Genomic DNA, 21,198 nt, shown 5'->3' on the forward strand with positions numbered 1-21,198 from the left:
CGAACTTCAATGAATTTTTTGTGCTGTTCTGAAGTTCGTGGAATTTCGAACCTGATGGTTGAAATTCGCCGAACTCTGTGACTAAGCTAGAAATTAATATCGACATGTATCATGGAAAAATATGTCCAAACTCCAAAATCACATTCAAAAATGGATGTTCTTAAATTTAAGTGAAATGTAACTTTTGCACATACAACAAAAAAAATTGATAGGCAAGCTGGCATTGGCATGTTGTAATGGCTAAGTTGTGCTTTTGTTGCCCTTACTATCAAGGTTCAAACCACCACTGCGGTTCTATTGTTGAATGTTTTAATGGGGATGAGATCTCCCAGGGACCTCACTGCTATAGTGTTTACCCTTATTTTAAAAAAGAAAAACTGATAGGCAGAAAATACAAAGACAAGACAGATCCTTACATTTCCATACCCACAGGCAAAATGCAATGGTGTCCGTCCTTGAGAATCTTTCTGATCTTTGTCTGCACCCATCATTAGCAACCTTTCAAGACCCTGCAAACAAGTTTATATCTTCATTCTAGGGAGACAACCTAATAAGAATTGCTCACATCAAGTGAAGTAGTTTAGACATTCTTACAAACATCTTGATCTGTATTTCATAGTAGCATTATAAAAGACGATGTAAAACCTTGAGATCACCAATACTAGCAGCATGGTACATGTTCAGGAGTGGTTCAGACTCAATATCTGCATCAGATTCCTCTGATTGTGTATCTTCAGACTGGTTGGATACTGAAGTGGATGATGGTGTGCCTAAGTGGAAAGCATATCTAAGCTTACTCAGCACCACTGGATCATTTAAATGTCTACAAAAGAATAATTAACAATACATAAGATGGATCAGTATAGAAATCTACACATCCTTCTTATCTACATTTTATCAATTGCACATTCTACTGCTCTCCAATATTGATGCCATTTTATTCCCTGTTCCACTCAAAGAAGCTTACTGAATAAGATTCAGCATTATTGTGTGTCACAAATGTAGAAAAAATGGGCATAGCAATGGAAACATTATTTGTTAAACAATACCAGCATCTGATATGATTACAAATAAACATTGCATACAAAAATGATCACAAGATGAGGTCTTCAGGACTGGTTTTTACTTCATGAGAGCAGATGGCCCACTTTGTATGATGTCATCAAAAATAGGCTTCAACATGGGATCATTCTCAACTTGGGCTAACTTTGCATCAAATTGTTCTTTCTGTGCAGAACTTGAGAAGCTCTTGATCATGTTTGTCATTGTTGCATCCTATAAAAAAGAAAAGGACCATCTTGGTCGACAATTGTTTTGTATAGCTACATTACAATATAGGTCATTTACCAAGAGTAGTTAAAAAAATAATCATTCTATATAGGCTACTGAAAGTATAAAATAATACCTGCATCATGGCATCCCGAAGGAGCTCCGCCATTGTCACAAACTGTGGATTTCGCATAACTTGTTTCATGCTCTTCACATATTTCTCAGGATCCAGTTGGTGCACAGTACGCTGCCCATCAACCTTCACACTCTCCTGGAACTGCTGGGCCATGTCATGAAAGGCCGGATCCTTTGAAATCTCAACTGCTAGATTCGTTATGCTTGGATCCTAGAAAAAATAAATGTCAACCATTACAATCAGTTTTCAAATTCACTGCAATGAGATTCCCAAGAACAAAACCAAGAAGTACAATAAATACATTTAAAATGTCTGACATCACTGAGAACTCAAAGGTATTGGCCAATGCTAATCCACTATCTCCTTGGCCTTCATGTCTCATTCTCTCTGAAGACATAAAAGCAGAACTACTACTGGAAGCAAATGAACCAACTGAAGTCTGGTTTAACGTGTTTGATGCATCTTTTGGCCTATCTGTCACAGTGAGTTAGATATCCAAAAAAATAAGTACAAGTACAAAAAGCCATAAGTAGAAGACTATGACAATCTAAATCATGGCTACAGTACACAAGCAAAGTGCAATAAGTTAGTTTAAAGAATTTCTATATGCAATGTCTCCAAGTTGGAAGCTAAGAGTTGATAAAAGATTTAATAAGTTCTTGTTCAAATATTGAAACTTACTTATAAGAACAAAATCACATCTACATAATCTCAATGTTTCTAAGACCAATGCAAGAAAGAGATGAGTGAATTGGAGAGAATCATTGATTAAAATATTTATGTGGAAGAGGCTGAAGTCTTACAGTGGTTAAATATATGATTCTTTCATTCAATATGATCGATGCTCTATCCAAAGAAAATAATTTCCTTAACATATCAGTGATGGCATCCATGAGGAATCAACTAAGGTGACAAGGTAGAGACTAGCAAATAAGAAGAATGAGAAGGCAATGAGCAATATTGAGTCTTCCATGACAGTGATTAAGGATATATTCAGATCATTGACAATATATAATCCTTCAATATATCAGCGTTTGCAATAATTAGCAACCATGATAAACTTCAACAATTGCAAGATGTCGATAAAAGAAAGCACCAACTAATCAATGATAGTCAAACCAATGATAATTGATAAACAAGCATCAATGGACAGCAATTAGAACTAAGTTATGGAGAAACACTATCACTAGCAATGTCCGTAATGAGAGGCCATGATAACTCTATATGAAAGAGACCAATCACTAAAGATAACATAACTAACGATTAGGAAGTATTAGGAATGGAGCTGCTAATGAAGGGACATGAGTAATGCCATAATAGAATGACTTTTCAACCCAGCAACAAGATATAAGCAGGCACCTAAGTTATCAGTTCCAGTTCGGGGACAAGAACGAGAACGTGGTACATGGGTACATAATAGTCTTTTTAAGGGTTTGCATAAGTATGGGTACGTGTGCGTGTGCACGCGCATTATATATACAAAAAAATAAGAGAAATATAAAAAATTGTAAAACTAAATCATTTCATAGTATGATGTTTGACCATTAATCAATGCCAAATGCCAAAATATACCTTAAATTTTTTAATACTTGATCATTGATCTATTTTCATGAGTCTAATAAAAACCAATACATTGAATCAAATAATAACAAAATGCAAATGTAGTTCATGAAACCTTAGTTACCGGATTCGTGAATCAAACCCTGGATTTGGATTCGGGTCAGATCCGGATCCGGATTCGCACATGGATCCGTGAGGATCCGGGCAGGGTCCGTGATCCTGCCTGTGGATCCGTCAAGATCCGTGGCCCAAGGATCCTGATGGATCCACAGGTAAAATCAAGGATCTTGCTCGTATCCTCAAGGATCAAAGCACGAATCCTGAGGATCCAGCACGAATCCATGGCAATACAAGGTCAGGAACAGAACCCAAAGGAAACCAACCTGAGGGTTAAAGGTGGAACAATGCTGATTATATCATTGTATTTCCTTGTATCTTTCTGCGGTGTAGTTCTGGTTACAAGATGGATCTCAGTAATCCTATTGTGAACCCAGTTGCAGTTCGTTGTTGGTGCAAAACTTGGGTTGAAAGTTGAAACCCTATGTCTGAAAATTGAGAAAACTGTATGAGAAAACTTCCTCTATTAATTTTATATCTGAAAATTTCAAAAGATGAACACAAAATCTATGTTGCAGGATTTGGCAGGTTCCAAGGATGAACCTGCTTTTAAGAATTTTCATATGGGTCATATCTTAGGTATGTCTGACTCAATCTCTTTTGCCTCATGTGACTATGGATAGGATTTGGGAGAGGTCTCCTATCCACCCAAAAGCTGGTAGCCATAGGCCAATGAAGTTGTTTGATTACATACATAACATGAGATGAGTGTTGCAAACTGTTTAGAGTAAGGTGTACCACTAGATGGATGACACAGTTCCCCACTTCTACCCTAATATTCTTAAGGTGTAGCCATTATCTTAGGGTCTCACCCTAGATATTAGCAAGGCAAACAAAAATATATTCAAAATAAAAAATTTCAGCACCCAAAGAAAAATCTTTTATGCTGAGAGTGATGTTAAGTTCCATAGATTTTCTATCCATAAATGTTTGCAATTTCACATTCTCATTCTTGTTTCCTAGGATATAGGCAAAATGTAATTAGAAAAGAAAAAAATGACATTTTTCAACTTCTTCAAATGTGTACCCATCACCTTTGCTTGTGTAAAATTGAAAATAAATAAAAAGGATGATAATATTCGTAAAATAAAGCTTTGATCTTAATTACTAAATACAAAGAATGAATGCATGTAATAATTATTGATAAATTACGAAAACATAAAATCATGAATGTGAATGTTCTGATTTTCTTTATAATCATGAAAATAGATCAATTATCAAGTATACTAGATTCATAGATGCATACTAGAATCATAGATTCATACTATGAAATAATTTCTCTTAGTTATATATATATACAAATCCTCTATGAATCATTATTGGAAAAAAAAAAAATCCCGAATCCATGGATCTGATTCGCGTGCCCGAATCGGATTCGTTTCACGAATCGGCAACTAAGCATGAAACTTGATTCAATGTTCAATGTTCATCAATCATCATAGGGATTATCAAAAAAATCATCATCTATGAAATTTTCAGCGGCTGCATATTAAGGATTTTTTAGGTTTAGGGAAAATTTTGAATTTTTTAAAAATGTTGTTAACTCAAGTTTGGGCCCACTTTTAAATTTTTGGGTTGTGGGTTCTCACAAATTTGCACCCAGGCCAGGTTTGTGCTGGGTGCAAGCCCACCACTATAGGTGTACATAGGTTCGCACACCCATAGCACTAGGCATGCACCCTCTATGCACCCAACATGAACCCACATGCAAATCCGTTACACGTTCACATCCTAACCTAGTTTGAGAGCTTAAGGTGAGAACTCATTAATGTAGGGAAGCACTCTTCCTCATTCATTCAAAAAGGAATAGAATACATTATCATTATTTTTTTGTATTGGATCTGCTCTGTTTATACTGCCAATCAAGCATATCGGGTGCACATGTATATCAAAGATAGCATCCATAACTATTGCATGAATTGATTGTTAGATCATCATCAGATGCAACATTATTATTGTTGCAAGAGCATATTTACAGATTAGAGATAGAAACTAATCATTGTAAGCGATGGTACTCTCAACCATTACCTTGTTAACGCATTCTTCTTTGATTGACTTGAGGTGAAATCCCTCATTCCACCCTCTGCAAGTAGGTATGATGGATCCACCCTCTGTGAATAGGCATGGTGGAGATGCATTCTTCTCTAAGAAAAGTTTGAGGTGAAAGCCCTTGTTTGTGAATAGATATAGAAGATCCACCCTTTGCAAGTAGGCATGGTGGAGATGCATTCTTCTCTGGGAGAAGTCTGAGGTCAAAACCCTTGTTCACCCTCTACAAATAAGTAGGGTGGATCCACCCTCTGCAAGTAGGTATGGTGGAGATGGATTTAAGTCTAAGTTGAAATCCCTTGTTCCACCCTCTGCAAGTAGGTATGGTGAATCCACCCTCTACGAGTAGGCATGGTGGATGTCGTGGAAGAAATTCCATGACGTAACACTTTTGTTTATTCACTATATGGGAGTAGCCATGGTGAATGTCATTGCATTTTTGTGATGAGCACTTGTGTTTCCATTCATGGAATTAGGCATGATTGATCCACCCTATGAAGTAGCCACGGTGGTTATGTTCACTTCCATTTTCATAGGAGTAGCCATAATGGTTTTCAATATGTAACTCAAGTATTGAAGGAATTCTCCCTAGCTAAGAGGGAGTGTGTATGTGTAGCTAGGTTAGATCTCTTCTAGGACTGACCTAGTACACCTAATAACTAATTCGCCTATCAACCTTAGCCAAAACTACAAGGCTAACTGGAGCTCTATTATTAGGCAATGATTCGTATATGCAAGGCCATTCTTGCATTAATAGAAAATGAATTTTGCAATATATTGAATATGCAGTGTGCTCTGGGGTGATGATAAGAATTTATTACCTATGGTTTGGAAGGCAACAAATTTGATGGTTTACCTATGGTTAACGAGCAGTACCATAGAATTAATATGACAGATATGGCTTTAACAGAGAAAAGATGGGTTCCAAGACCAAACAAGAAAGATGAATCTTTTGAGATATGGACTCTTCGAGATCATAGATCAGATCAGAAACATTGCTTTCAAACTTCAATTCTTTTTTGAATGAAGATATATTTAGTTGTCAAAGAAGTTAACTTATGCCTCTATGAACTTTCTGTGCTAGCTAAGGAAAATGAGGGGCAATTACCACCTTCCACTAAAGAATTTGTATCAGAAGATCAAGAACGATCAAAGGAGGACATGGCTCTTCAGAAAAAGGTCATCAATTATTTTACGAGAAGAGCAGGAATACTATAAGGCTCATCTAAAGCGGCAACTACCAAGCATATGTTATCCAAGCAACAACTCTTCACTACATAATTTTTCAGGGACTGAAAAATTCCCACTTGGGAAGGTGCAACTTGAAATAGATTATTCAATTTTAAGTTACCAAATTCTCTCCAACAACCCTCAAAGCCTGGTTCGATTTTGTACAATGTCTAGTCCTTGTCAAATTCTCTCCAAACTAACCTCCAAAGCTACGAATTTGGTGCAAATCCTGTCAAAGAAACCTGGGCAGAATTTGCAGTGAATTTTGAAGAATTTGTGGCCCAAGAGCCAATACTGGGCTGAATTTGGTCTCAAACATTTCTTTAGACTTTTTTTAAGTGGTTTTTTACCTGATTTGGTTTATATTTGATACTTTCAACCCTAAAGTGACCACTAAAAAGACCAAAAAAGATGGTCTATATGTCATATATGCATTCATGAATAAAAATGAAAAATTTCTCAAAGAAAGAATCCAAATTGACAATAGGTGACATCCAAATTGACTATTATTGAGGAATTTCTTTAAAAACTATATGATATCTTTGAATCTCGGGCATAAAATTTGAAAGTCAACTTTTGATCTATCCTGGTTAGAAATCCTCTAACTAATACAAAATAAAAATTCAGATAACTGCACTTATCTTTTGACAATTCCTTTCATTCTCAAACTGTCCCCTTGATATGGAAATATGTTCCACGCATGTGACCAGGCAAGTGTATCATGTTGTATGTATGGCTAAATGATGAAATTAATATCCTATTGAACTGAAACATAGATATGATCGTGTATTTTGTTATGTTGCTTTACTTTTAGCATGGTGATGTATGGACTTTTTTGTCATTGGATATATATACACACACATACATATGTTTAGAAAACCATATGTTTTGTACTGATGAACCCAAAACGAATCCAAACCCAACCCCAAAAAAATTGGACGAATTTCAAACCTAAATCTCAAACCCGCATCCGTACCAGAATCTGAACCAGCAACTTAGACTTTTAACAGATGGAAAAACATCAACAGTAAGACCCTAAACATTGAAAACACTGCAATGGAGCAGCAATATTAGTTTACAAAAGAATGGAAGACGATGAGAAAAGATTGTCTCTCAGAACCCATAGTTGTTCCGCTACAGTAAGCCCGATCCAACTGGACTCTGAGTTTATCATTATTATAGTCGAAGTTATGTGCATTTAGTGCAAATTCTATCAATTCATTCAAGCATATCTTTAACTGTACAAATCTAACATGGTGAGCAGTGTTGATTATTGTTATTTAATATATATCTGTTCTTGTCTTGTCAATTATACAAGTTCATAGATAAATTAGAAATTGTAGTTATAAGGAATTCAAGTAATTTTCCCATATTTCCCAATTATCTTAAAAAAGGGGACATTACACTATATGAGCTGCAATTCAATCAATCAGCCATTGAATATGCAGTGCAATTTGAGTACCTTCCAAAAGCCAAAATGAATTTTAAGATCGGATGAAGAAGTAAATGCACATCAAGTCTTGATCCTAGGTAGACAAAAATGAAAAACTAGGCAGTACTTGGAGGGAACCTTCTCTCCTTTTAATGTGCACCCCTGGATGTCCCAAAAAACTAAACCAATTTGCTGAAAGGAATTTTGTCAAACAGTTTGCATGCAACCTCTTATTTCTCCGTTTAATGTTTTAAACCCCTTATAACTCCGGAAATCAAACGTTTATTTGTTTGTTGTGTTTTGTACATGGAATTGGTATCATACAACATAAACAAGAAAGAAACTACAATAATATGCAAAGTGGAAATGAACTGTTGCTAATAAAATGTTATTTTCAGAATTCATAAAACCAAATACATGGCAGATTTAACAACTCACTAATTACTTCAGAAGTATTGACATAATACTCCAGCCCATGCTTTCGAACTTGCTGCTACAATATTTTGTCCTTCAATCAGTCCACTACCTTCGTAATACCATTCCCTCAAAGCGGCATAAGCATCGGACAAGTAGTGAAGAAGATATGAGCAAAATACCAAATCTGCCTGTAGCCGGAAATGCAACTAAACTGCCTAATAATGAAGCCAATAACAAAGAATTCCAAAGGCCAAACCCCAAGGGAATGACGTCTAGAATGTTACAAGAGAGGATAGACGTCCTCAAATGCCAAGAACGGAGCTGCAACTCACACACCAATTTCTTCTCATATTCAACCTGCCTAATGAAGCCACAAATGCTTCCTTTTATTCTATTTCCAAGGGTCCACTCAACTCATATGGGCAATGTGGGATAAAAGATGTGTAATATATAAAACATATATTAAAATACCCCTTATGTCTCCCTTGGGTACACATCACCATAAAATAAATATTAAAGTAACACTTTAATATTTTACAATTAAATTAGACGTTACTTTAATAAAACTTCAGGCATTAAAATGTATTAGCAATCGGACTTCGAATAATGCGAGTGATAGCTCATCGGAAAGCTCTAACCGAGGAGTATCGAATCCAATCACCAAAATTGACCTGCATTGTGTCCTGCCGACTTACTAAAAATAGTAAGTATGCCTGAAACTAAGTAAATCAACTTCGTTTTGGCCCAAACTGGAAATGACTAGGCCAAAACACTCCAGGATCCCATTAAACCCTTCGTTAGCCCTCGGGACCATGTAGAACAAGGCTAACGCACACACACTTGGTCAACTGCTAAAATGGGGGCATTACACTCCTATTCCACTCGGGAGCAATTTCTATGTCTTATAGAGTTTTGTGAGCTTAGCTCATCGACTAATGATCAAAATGAGTTTCTATGAAAAAAGGCCCAATATAAACAGATCAAACAGCCAGATTCCTTTTTTATCAAAGATATTAGAAAGTTAAAGAGGCTCCCAGGGATGATTTTGGTGGATTGAGATGTCTTGGTGAGAATGACAAGATAAAACCTTCAGCTTGTTAGGATTCATATGGGAGATAATTTTGATGAGAACATGTGTGCATACCAATTTTGATGATAACATGTGCATATACCATATGATTAATAGTAATATTGGTAGTTCATTGAGTTGAACACTCTGCCTTTGCAAGAAAAAGTGTAGATCCAACTATCTTTTTGAAAAGAAAGTTCCAATTTTATAGTGTGTTTGTTCAGATTATCTTATTTTCATATCAACTTTTAGACTCATCTGCAAGATACTTTCCTTAGGATGATAACTTTGCACCATAGAAATTTTCCCTGACTGACTACATCAGAAATGCATTGAACATCATTATATTATGACAATTACGCAACTTATGATGTCTCATCCAGCCTTGTGTGTAGAAACAGAGGAATTTAGTAGTATTGTGTTCTATATAAAAGTGAAAAAAAACTTCATGGGGAAGACCTGGTTGTGAAATCAATGATACAGTTGTCCCAAAAAAAAAATTATATTATAGATCATTTACAAACTTTGTGCTCATTCAAGCAACAATATGAGACCATTATACGCTTATTCAAAACAAATACGAGCTCCTTGCAAGAAACCGCACTAGAAACAACAATTGGAAGACCAAGAGTCACAACTTAGAATCCACGTTTTACAATGAGACAAATACAACCAATAGAAGATCAAGAGCTACAACTTAGAATTCCATAAAGATCTCACTCTTGGGATTTAAACCAAGGTCTCCACAATGAGAACTCGTTGCTTCAACCAAGCTAAATCCCATGGACAGCATATTTTTAATAAATGGTACCCTAACTATATAATTTGAATGTTGACTAATATATTATTCCAGTGTAACACCGGTGCTTGGATACATCGGGATGTCAAGACATCGAGATGGCCTCAATTTCAGACAGTGGGGGAGTAGTGTTGTGCAGAGTACATATAATACTGGAAATACTAGTTATGAAATGATGTTTCAATATAACATACCGAATTGAAATACTTGAACATAGCAAAATACCAACACGAGCCAGAACCACTAAACAATCAACATAGTACATACCCAATAATAATATTCAAAATTCAAAATTCAAATAGAAATTCAAATACCCATCCCGGCAGTGGTGTGGTTGCAAAATGGTAGAGGTGGGGGTACTTGGGTACTCCAAGTACTTGGTGTGGGGACATCTCAAGGATGGGTACTTCAAGGTTTGTGGGGTGTGAGTCCCCGGGTTTCACTATATTATTCTTTATGTAGGAATTTTGTTTGTATTGCATGAATATCTCATTATCAAAGAATTGGTCAAATACGGTAACCTAGAAATACAAAACATTCAAAAAACAAAGGTTGGCTAATAAACTGAGATGATTAAACAAAAAAGTGCAAGAGACCAATCAATCAACTACATAGGGCACCATGATTAGCACAGAAAAGAAAATCATTTCCAAACTGGGGACAAGGTATGACAGGTATGGCATGTCAGTGTGTAGCTAGGTTGGATCTCATATGGGGCCAACCTAGTACACCTAATGGCTAATTGGCCTGTCAAACTTCGCTAAAACTACAAGGCTGATAGGTGCTCGATTAATAGGCATTGTTTCATATATATGCAAGGCCATTCTTGCATCAATAGAAAATGAATTTTGCAATATACTGAATATGAAGTGTTCTCTGGGGTGATGATAAGAGTTTATTATCTATGGTTTGGAAGGCAATAGATTTGATGGTTTGTCTGTGGTTAATAAGCACTACCATAGAATTAACATGAAAGGTATACCTTTAACAGAGAAAAGATGGGTTCCAAGACCAAACAAGAAAGATGAATCTTTTGAGATATGGACCCTTTGAGATGATAGATCAGATCAGAAACATTGCTTTCAAACTTCAATAGCTTTTTTGAATGAAGATATATTTAGTTGCCAAAGAAGAGAACTTGTGCCTCTATGAACTTTCTGTGCTAGATAAGGAAATTGAGGGGCAATTACCACCTTCCACTGAAGAATTTGTATCAGAAGATCAAGAACAATCAAAGGAGGACATAGCTCTTCAGAAAAAGGTCATCAATTATTTTACGGAAAGAGCAGGAACACTAGAACATCTAAAGCGGGAACTACCAAGGATGTGGTATCCAAGCGACAATTCTTCACAAAATAAATTCAGGGACCAAAAAATTCCCACTTGGGAAGGTGCAACTTGAAATAGATCATTCAATTTTAATAGATGCAAAACATCAACAATAAGACCTATAAACATTGAAAATGTGAAATGGAGCAGCAATATTAGTTTACAAAAAAAATGGAAGATGATGACCAAAGATTGTCTCTCAGAACCCATAGTTTTTCCAGTAAGGTAAACCTGATAGAACTGTACTCTGAGTTTCCTGAGCATGCCAATGTTAGTGACACATCTTCTAATCAGTTCACTTTATCTTCCCATTGAATGTCAAAGAAAAATTGCAACTGTTTCAGCTGTTCAGCATTTAGATATTCATGTATTGGGTTCATATTTGATCTTCCAAGGATTTTACAGCAGTTTTATCGGAGTGTGTGCAAAGCATAGATAATAGTAGTCTGTATTCAAGATTAGAATTTACTGGGATGTTGTAAGATTCATATTCTGAGCCTAAAACAATCCGACTCCATCATTTTGGGAGTCATTATCCCTCATGCATTGCTAGTTGAATTATTGAAAAGGAAGAACAGAGGCACAACCATTTCTAGGTTGAGATTTACCAGCACAGGGGTTCCATATATTCCAAATGCTTCTCTAGAAAATGTTAAGCGATTGTGTTCCTAGTCCAATGCCTTGAAACTTTTGAGTGCAGCTGCAGCATATCATGTTGTCTTCAATTATTTCCTAGCATAAGATTTGTGCTGGTGAAGAAAATTATAAATCAAGACAAAAAGAAAAACATAAAACACAAAAATTATAGGAACAAAAAAGCATCTCTGTGGATAAGCTTAGAAATCTTGCATACCATGAAGGAAAGAAATGTTTTGCTAACGGAAGTCTAAATTTAGCTTTAAGTACTTTTTGTGGTTGCATGATAGGATATGGTTTCGTAGGGATCAGTCCTGAGATGAGATAGCTAAGGATTTCAACATGGAACTGTAGAAAAGAAGGGATTTGAAAGGGGTTTTGGGTATCAAATGTGGGTATGAAACATGAAAGAAAGTGCACATTTATTCACAAAATTCAGGTACAGACAGAGAAATTTGTTGTCAAAATTGATAGTTACAAATTACAATATTTATTTATTTTTGTAATGTTGACAGAGCTATATGATAGTGGAAACAATTGACATTTCAGCATTTTTACACTACAAATCTCGAATAATGATGTGGAAAAAATTATCGAGGGCATGCTTAAGCACACTATTACTTGATGAGTTCCATCAAACAAAGATTAAGCTGAAAATTTGGTTCACATAAAATATGGCTTACCTGATGAGATGAGTTTAATCAAACAAAGGTTAAGCTGAAATTCTTCTCATCTTCAACAAGCATTTTCAAGGTATAACACGCTTGTTTTGGAAGAACGCTTACAGGTTTGTAAATTTCAAGGTAACAAAAGGAAGTATGAAATCAAAGTTTCAAAAACAAAGGTTACATGCCTGTTTCTTTGGTGTGTTACAAATAATGTAGGGTATGGAGCTGATAAGATAAGATACTTAATAAATTTATTAATGTCTAACTAAAGACCACAAAGAGGATCTAAGGGACTGCCAAGTACAAAGAAAATAAACCAGAAAACAGCAGGACCACCAAACGGTGACCAGGGAAAAGCTAAAAAAACAAAGGGCATGAAAGGGTGGGAGCAGCAGCTAGCCCCCGACTAGCTGCTCCCCACTGTGGAAAAGAAATCCAGGACCAAAGGATAGCAACTAGGAAAAGAGGAGGTCATGTGTCGTCTCTGAGAACCATTCGAAGTAAAAGTGTTGATTTTTTGTTGTGTGCGACTCCTATGAGGTCTCATGGACCTAGTGTGACCAGAGGAGGGGGTAACATGCACCCACTTGGTACCTTGGGCTGGAGAGGTCACAGAAAAGGAGGTGATGAGTTGATCAATGATCTATCTTGGAGGAGACTGGATCTGTAGAGAGTGGTTCCAAAGTCTCATGGTCTCTTGTAATAAAGTGCAAGGCATTGCTAATCGGTATACTCAAAGAAGGAAGAAAGAGACTGACATCCTCTGGAAAGACAGTAAAACCTCCCCCTGACCACATAATGAATGGGACAATGGAAGATAAAATGTGTCTCTGTCTCCACCTCCCCCATGTCGCAAAGCTGGCAGACCCAGTCCTCCCTGTCAATATGGCGATCAGTCTGGATACAAGATGATGGGAACCCACTCTAAAGGAGCCTACAGTGATGCAAAGGGCATGTGTCCAACACCAAGAAAGATACAAAGGACAAACAATGATCCATCCTAAATAACAATAAATTGCTCAGCATAGAAGGTCATCCTCGGGCGGAGCCCCCTAGGGGCTTGACCCATGTAGTAAGAATGTATTGTCAGTAGATATCCATCCTAATGTCTCTGTTCAACTCCTGCGAAGAAGGGAGGAGATGATCAGGGGCATCCAAGGAGTGCTGAAAGGGAGGGAGGACAGTATGGAAGCATGTGCTGATATAGAAGTAGGGTGTTTCTTCAAAGTCTGTAGCCACTGAAAAGATGTATGAGACCCAGTCAATTAAACCATGTTTATAAACTTTGCACACGGTACAAAAATGAGGTTTTCCTTACTGTTTTTGTAGTTTGTCTTCTATACATCTACCCCATTTTAGTACAATACTTACATAGTAATGGAAAAGTTTCAGTATAGTGAAAATGTAATTCAAGTGCTTGGGTCAAGAGAAGGAAAAACTTAGCAATTGATATTTAAGAATATAGATGGCAAACAGAAGAAATGTCATTTTCCAATTTCAGATTGCTGGTGTTCTATTCATCATTTGTTCTTCCTATAAAAAATCATCTTATTGAACTTCATGATGGTTTCACCTAACAGTTGCTAAATTTAAGCAGTGTACCCAAACAGAAGAGGTTTACCGGCAAGGCATACCTAAAAAGTGTTATAAAGATTATAACTACTTTGACCTAATTTAAACTCATAAACCTCCACCAAGCTCAGAACATCCAAAATTATATAACCCGAAGGTAAAAGGCAGTGGAAAGATAAATAGAAGTGTTTGAAAAGGGATGTTTGGATGCCGTACAATAAGGCTGTCCGCTAGTTGTTGGTTCAATTCAATATACAAAACAAAGCTCAATAAAAAGAGTTCCACCTTTTTTCTAATTTTTAACACGTTTGCAATTTTTTTAGCAATACTTGACTACAAATATTAAAGCCAAAGTCTCTTGCTAATGAAAACATCTTGACTCTGTCTTTTAGGGCAATTGTTCAGATGTTAGCCTGTCTAATCTTTACATGATAGAATTTCCATTGTACCTCTGTTATTCGTTTGATGTAATTCTTATAATCTTTATTGTAAAAGAAAGAATAGTTGATCAGAATAAGTATCCATTTATTCAGCCAGCAACTTGGGACAGTTTCTGATGAAATATCAAAAAACTCATAGATCACCTTGCTGGTGGTGCAGTTCCTCCACTGTTGATCAGAATTTAAAACAATTATGTTATCAGAAAGTTTATGATGTGTACAATATATATAAATGGTGTCCCATTGTAGGCTTTAAGCTCCGGCGGAAACACGTTCGAAAGGCTAAAAGTCTGCAAGCTTAATATCCTAAACGAACTTCTAGACAACCCGAAATTTTGTGCTTTCATGCAGCAAAAGATTATTCTCTCAGATTTCTTGGGTAGCGTTTGGCACATAGTTTTTCAGATTCCTAGGCAAATTGTTTCAATTTGTATTGTTTTAACTTAAGTGTCCAGCTATATATGGTTAAAATTCCATGAGTAAAAAGCCAGAATGTTTTAGTTTCACATATCTCCTCTTTCCAATATCATCTTGTTCCTTGAGTGTATTTCTTTTGTTTTGATTTCATGCTTTCATGACATATTAGTGTGTTAGTAATTTATTGCATTGTGTACCGATCAAGTGCACATATAACAAAAACAGTTTAGTGAAAAGAATATGGACACCTAGCCCAAACTAAGAGAGAGTGACCAATCAAATCCAACTTATTGATGGCTATCAATATTAACCTGAACCTTACGGTAAAAGAAGGGGAGTACAGATAATTTTTCATATGATAAAACCTGTGATATTGCTATCAGGATTTAACTGTGTAATTTTGAGTCAAACTCATTGACTCATGTTTCATGAGTAGTGATTCAACATGAATCCATCTCTCATGAGAATAAATGAAACACTTAGCACTCATTGGATCTAGGTGATGCTCCCAGAGGTGAAGCACCGGGACTTCCCAGGAGGTCACCCATCCCAGTACTACTCCAGCCTGAGCACGCTTAACTACAGAGTTTCCTTCATGGTTAAACCCAAAGCTTGCAACCCCATTTGCAAAACCTTCTAAGGGCAATAAAAAGAAAAAAGAAATAATCCATACAGATCCACAATCAGCTGAACTAAATACACGTCTCAAAGCTTCTCATATGTTCTAAAAAAATATTCTCATAGTTTATTCCCACACCAAACATGCCCACAAAAATTACCAAAATTATGAAGATCTAATCAAGCGCAATAAGATCGGTCAGGTAAATTACAGAAAGTTGGTTGACCTACTTTACAATCCGCAAAAACGACAACATACGATTTACGGGAGAATATCATACAAACGTATGTTCATACCTCTGTGTAAAGGAGATGCAGATTCAGTTGCATCGGGCATTTCAACTTCCTTGTTCTTGATATTCGTCATGGCCCGGGCCTATGCATACAACGGTTTACCTATTTGTGTGTGTTGGAAGCTAGTTTGAGTGCCAATTGTAAACGTTCCAAAATTATTTGTAACGAAGAACGAGGTGCTGTCATTGGGCAAAAGATTTTAAAAAAACAGACAGCTTTCCTCGTGTGTAGGGAGTTTGGGTTGACCGTAACTTTTAAAAAGGAGATGTCATCAAAGGAGGTGGTCGCTGCTCGTGGAAGATGTAAAGTGCATTATTTGTTTTTCTCGATTGGAGATATTCTAAATTTGCAACATTATATTTAATAACCCATAAATTTATTTCACGCGATGGGTTTTTGGGTTTGTATTGATTACCTATTCCGAAGAATTAATTATAAAAAGCATGCGTCTCTCACCTAGTTATTAGCAAATGAAAGGAAATATATTATAAAAATTTTAAGGCCAAAAAGTGTTTCGCATTAACATGTTTATTGGGCATATGAGTTTGTTGGTAAACAAATTTGTCACAGTAGAATTTGCCCAACAGAGTGTGTGGCAAACCGTTCACAACAGTTGGATAGGCCCTTGGTATGCGGTCTTCCTCTGCGTTTAGAGAGGCAGCTCCCTCGTATGATATGATTTTTGAAAAAGATTTTTGAATAAGAATTTAAAACTTTAAAGATTAGGAGAAAGTCGTTCAGGATGAATGCACCACACACCCTCACAACCTTCTTCGGTAAACAAGCTTGATAACAAAGGCAATCAAGAACTACACTTGAAGGCAACCAGTATTATCAAGTACATTCATTATCATTCGTAAACACTCGCATAGCACCATGAGAATGTCTACTACTACATATAACAATTTTGATTTCAAAATAAGAAACTCAAAGCACATCTCATTTCATTTCCTTGCACCAAGAAGACAAAAGAGATTTTTCAATTTCAGAGATAAAAAGTGTACATACTTTCCAAAATTTATCTCTCAATCAAAATTTCAGCATAGTGTTCCCTTATTTTTCAAACCAAAAAGTCCCTTTACAAAGCTAAAAGGTGTCCTTATATAGACGCAGAGGTTAATAACTACCTCTTCGTGGTTAAATACTACCCCCCAAATATGTGATTTGGATGAGGTTAATTAACCTCCACAAAATTAACCTTAATGAAAAGAATGTTGAGTAATTTATCTTGATAGCCATCGGATCTCCTCCTTTTAATCTTGACTGATGAAGAAGAGTCAGAGCATGTGTTTTTACAATCCAACTCAAAAAGGTATTTTGCCACATATTCACCTAGCTCCAAATTAGAATGGATTCTACATGCACCAAGCAGAGATCCCCAAACAACAGCATCTGGTTTGACGAGCAATCTCTGTATAAAATCAATTGCTTCGTTCAAGCATGCAGCTCAACCAAGAAGATCAACCATGCAACAGTAGTGTATCATTGCAGGAGTCACATTATAGTATTCATTCATAGAATTGAAGTACTTCCAGCCCCCATCCACGAACCCTGCAAGGCAGCAAGCTAAAACAACTCCAATGAATGTGCTATGATTTGGTTTCGTGTTTAAAGATTTCATCTTTTCAAAGAGATCTAAGGCTTCCTTCCCAAACCCATGAACAGCGTTCCCTACAATGAATGCATTCCATGACACATTAGTTCTCCTAGGCATTTTATCAAATGCCTTGTTTGCATCCATTATATTTCCACATTTTGCATACATGTCAACAAAGGTGCTTCCCACAAAGATATCTAAATGTAATCCAGATCTGATAACATCTTCGTGGACCTGTTTTCCATGCTCTAAATTTGCTAAGTTGGAACAAGTCGAGAGAACAATGGTTGATGTATCACTATCTAGCTTCAAACCAAATGAAAGCATTTGGCCAAATAGCTCTAGGCTCTCATCAAAACATTGGTTCTGTGCATATCCTGCAAGCACTGTGTTCCATGCAACAAGTGTACGCTTGGGCATTCTTTGAAAGAATTTATAAGCATCTTCGACATTACCATTCTTTGCAAAACCTACAACCATAGATGTTCGGCAATCATCATGTTCCATGGGACCACATTTCGTGCAGGCATTTCGTCGAATAGCTTTTGTGCATCCTCCACATTGCCACCTTTTACATACATGTCGACAAGGGAACTCCTTACGAAGACATTAGGTAGAAATCCTCTTATAATTATCTCCTGATGAATCTCTTTGCCATGTTCCAAAGCTCTCAAGTCCACACAGGCTAGGATAACAACAACATAGGTAAAATGACTTGGCTTGATTCTAGATCGCTACATATTGTAAAAAAAAAGGACAGGGCTTCTTCCCCACACCCTTTCCGAGCATAAGCAAAAGTCATTATAGTCCAAATAATACCATTTCTTTGAGGGATTTTATTAAACACATCTTGTGCAGCATCTATCATTTTACCAGACATTATGAAATCTTTGTCCCCACTACAACTTTATAAATCTCTCCTTCAAATGCATAGTGAAGAGTTGTCATGCCATTTTCGTCCTGAGCAGTCACTGAAGCACCGTAGTGAAGAAGCAACTTGCATGCATCTACATCTCCTTTCTCTGAAGCTATGTGAAGAATAGTCTTCCCTTTCTCATCTATGGCATTGACAAAACTATCAGTACTTCTACTACGTAGCCTGCAAAACTGTCGCACGTAAAACTCCAGAATGGCTCTCCAATATCTTCCACCTTTATAAAATCTAGAAGACAATATTCATCACCTTTGTAAAATCTAAACCTCCGAGTTGTAGCAGAACCCATGAAGTGTATAATATTCTCTTCTTTTGTTACAATTTTAATCATGCTCGATAGCATTTCTTTGATTGAATCCTTGCCGTTATAGTTCATATCTCTTGCTTTCTCAAGTGTTTTTCTTCCTCTTTGATAATGCCATCGAATCACAACTGCCACTTTGTTTTAAAACTTACGTGTGACACAGGTTAAAAACTGCCTCATAGAGGTTAAGAAATACGTGTTTTTGGAGAGGTTAATTAACCTACTCCAAAATGCGTGTTTTGAAAGTTATCATTAACCTATTTAAGAGGTTAAGAAAAATGCATTTTTGGAGAGGTTAATTAACTTACTCCAAAATGCGTGATTTGAAAGTTATCATTAACTTTTGAGAGGTTAATGGTTAATGATAGATTTGAAAACACATGTTTTGGGTCTCAACATTAACCTGCGATAATTTGGAGCTTAGAAGCCGGATTTTAAAAATTCCAAGTGTTGTGCAGAGCTGGGAACGAGCCAAAGACATGAAGGTTTAGAAACATACAAAAACTCAGAGATAAAAATACCATTTCAATGATTAAAATCAGGCAAGTTTCAAAATATTAACTGTGGCTTATAGCATTGGAACAATTCTATAACCGGGCAAAAGGGTTGTTCAGAGAGCTCAATCAGTAATCATAACAATTATATTAAGAAAATCACAAAAAGAAAAAAAATTAAAACAATCATAACAATTATATTAAGAAAATCACCCCGAAAAAAAATCACAAACAATCATATGTAGAATCATTGAATGATAATAATCATGTTTAAAAAACCTCTCACACAATTATATTGATTGTTCTCATTGTATTTATGAAATTTTGGTTTGGATATTTTATTGTTGATATTTATTAATTAAAAATATATTTTATTTAGTTTGGCCTCTTTGAATTAGAAAGATTAGATTATTCATTTTCAAGTTTGTTCGTAATACTAATTAAGTAGGTTGATGAAGTTAACTAGTTATTAAATGACCTCTATTACCTAATTAAAATTTATTTCATTTCATATGTTTCTATAATAATATTGTTTGTGAAGAAATACATGTCAATTTTTATTGGTATTAATTTTATAACTTTTAATTAGATGAATGAATTAGAGTCTTATATGAGAATTTTCCAGATTGCGAGATGTGATTTTTTATTCTCTTATTCCTAATTTGCATTTTTTTTATCTATTTATTAAAATTGTATTAAATTTCTATTACAACACTTTAGATTGTATATAGATTTTAGATGGAAAACTATGTATTATAATAGTAAAGTAAATAATTTGATGTTTCTTACTTTTCTAGAATTATTGTAATTATTTTTTGAATTATAAAGAAATACATTGAAAAAAAATTATATATTATTTAGTGTAATTATTTATTACAATTTATAGATAGGATGTTATTTCCTTCAATTTTCATTAATTAGTAATTAAAATTTTCTTAATTAAATATTTTAATACTATATATTTGTTAAAAGTTTGAATTGATAAATATATTGTAGTTATTTCTTATCAAAATTATTATTAAATAGTTATTTCAATTTTCGTTGAAAAATATAATATTGTAAAACTATAAAATTAATATTCCACTTATTTCATAGGTATTATAATGTGTGAATCTTATGTGAATTAATGTGTTGATTAGACAAATTGATGCTTCTTTATTTGAATCTTATGATGTGTGAACCTTACGTGAATTCTAATTAATCTGCAACTACATCATTGTAAAAAATGAATTACACTTAAATATTAAATCTTGTTCTTAATAGTTTTTTTTTTCTATTAAGATAGTTTAATAAATATTTACACTACTAGTTCAGAGTTCTCAAAAATAACCAAAAAAGATGAACTTTTCACACCCCCCTGCATATATACACTTACAAAATTAGGGGGGTGATGGTATCATTTTTTTTTTTGACTAACAGTCCATTACAATTACTATTTACATTACATGGATCAGCAATTTAATAAACTGATATTAACTTATTGAAGTTAACCCCATCCATCCTTGAGGTCGAACACCTCCTCATGGGTCCCTTGTTCAGCTTCATTCTGACTGTTAACTTGACTGGGCACTATATTCCAACCATCATGTTGTATTGTACCTTGCTCTTCCTGAATTTGGATTGAACCTTTAATAGACTGTTGATCAGCTCTCCAATTGGATTGAACAGCACCAACCTGCTTCTGCTCCTAGTTATCTATATTTTCCCATCCTATCTGAGGAAGCTTAGTTTGAGGGCCATCATGCAGCTACCATTCACTAATATAATTGTTCAAATCATCCATTTTTGTTGGAGCCAAGAAGGATTGTAATCCTGAT

General features: G+C 35.4%; 1 protein-coding gene and 1 pseudogene across 12 annotated transcripts in view; both read right to left on the reverse strand.

The window, feature by feature from the left end:
* Positions 1-16,400, reverse strand: part of LOC149531042 (ankyrin repeat domain-containing protein 2A-like) — a 146,354-nt gene extending 129,954 nt beyond the window's left edge. For 5 of the 12 annotated variants that reach the window (XR_016358542.1, XR_016358541.1, XR_016358543.1 and 2 more), the window contains exons 1-6: positions 16,056-16,396; positions 1,707-1,879; positions 1,406-1,615; positions 1,127-1,275; positions 646-823; positions 417-509 (exon numbers count right to left, since the gene is read on the reverse strand). Coding sequence is in view for 7 of the 12 variants with exons in the window: in XM_089809150.1 (XP_089665276.1) it covers positions 417-509; positions 646-823; positions 1,127-1,275; positions 1,406-1,615; positions 1,707-1,879; positions 16,056-16,125 (873 nt within the window). In the remaining 5 variants the exon portion in view is untranslated. Of the gene's footprint in view, positions 1-416; positions 510-645; positions 824-1,126; positions 1,276-1,405; positions 1,616-1,706; positions 1,880-16,055 lie in introns of all 12 variants that reach the window. The other 7 variants (XR_016358539.1, XM_089809147.1, XM_089809146.1 and 4 more) reach the window with 3 other exon arrangements.
* Positions 16,401-17,499: 1,099 nt separating this feature from the next.
* On the reverse strand, positions 17,500-18,156 carry LOC149531047 (putative pentatricopeptide repeat-containing protein At3g23330 pseudogene; annotated as a pseudogene).
* Positions 18,157-21,198: the final 3,042 nt, after the last annotated feature.

Source organism: Cupressus sempervirens, chromosome 11 (genome assembly GCF_028749045.1).
Source record: "Cupressus sempervirens isolate cs-2001-9-10 chromosome 11, ASM2874904v1, whole genome shotgun sequence".
Lineage (NCBI taxonomy): Eukaryota > Viridiplantae > Streptophyta > Pinopsida > Cupressales > Cupressaceae > Cupressus > Cupressus sempervirens.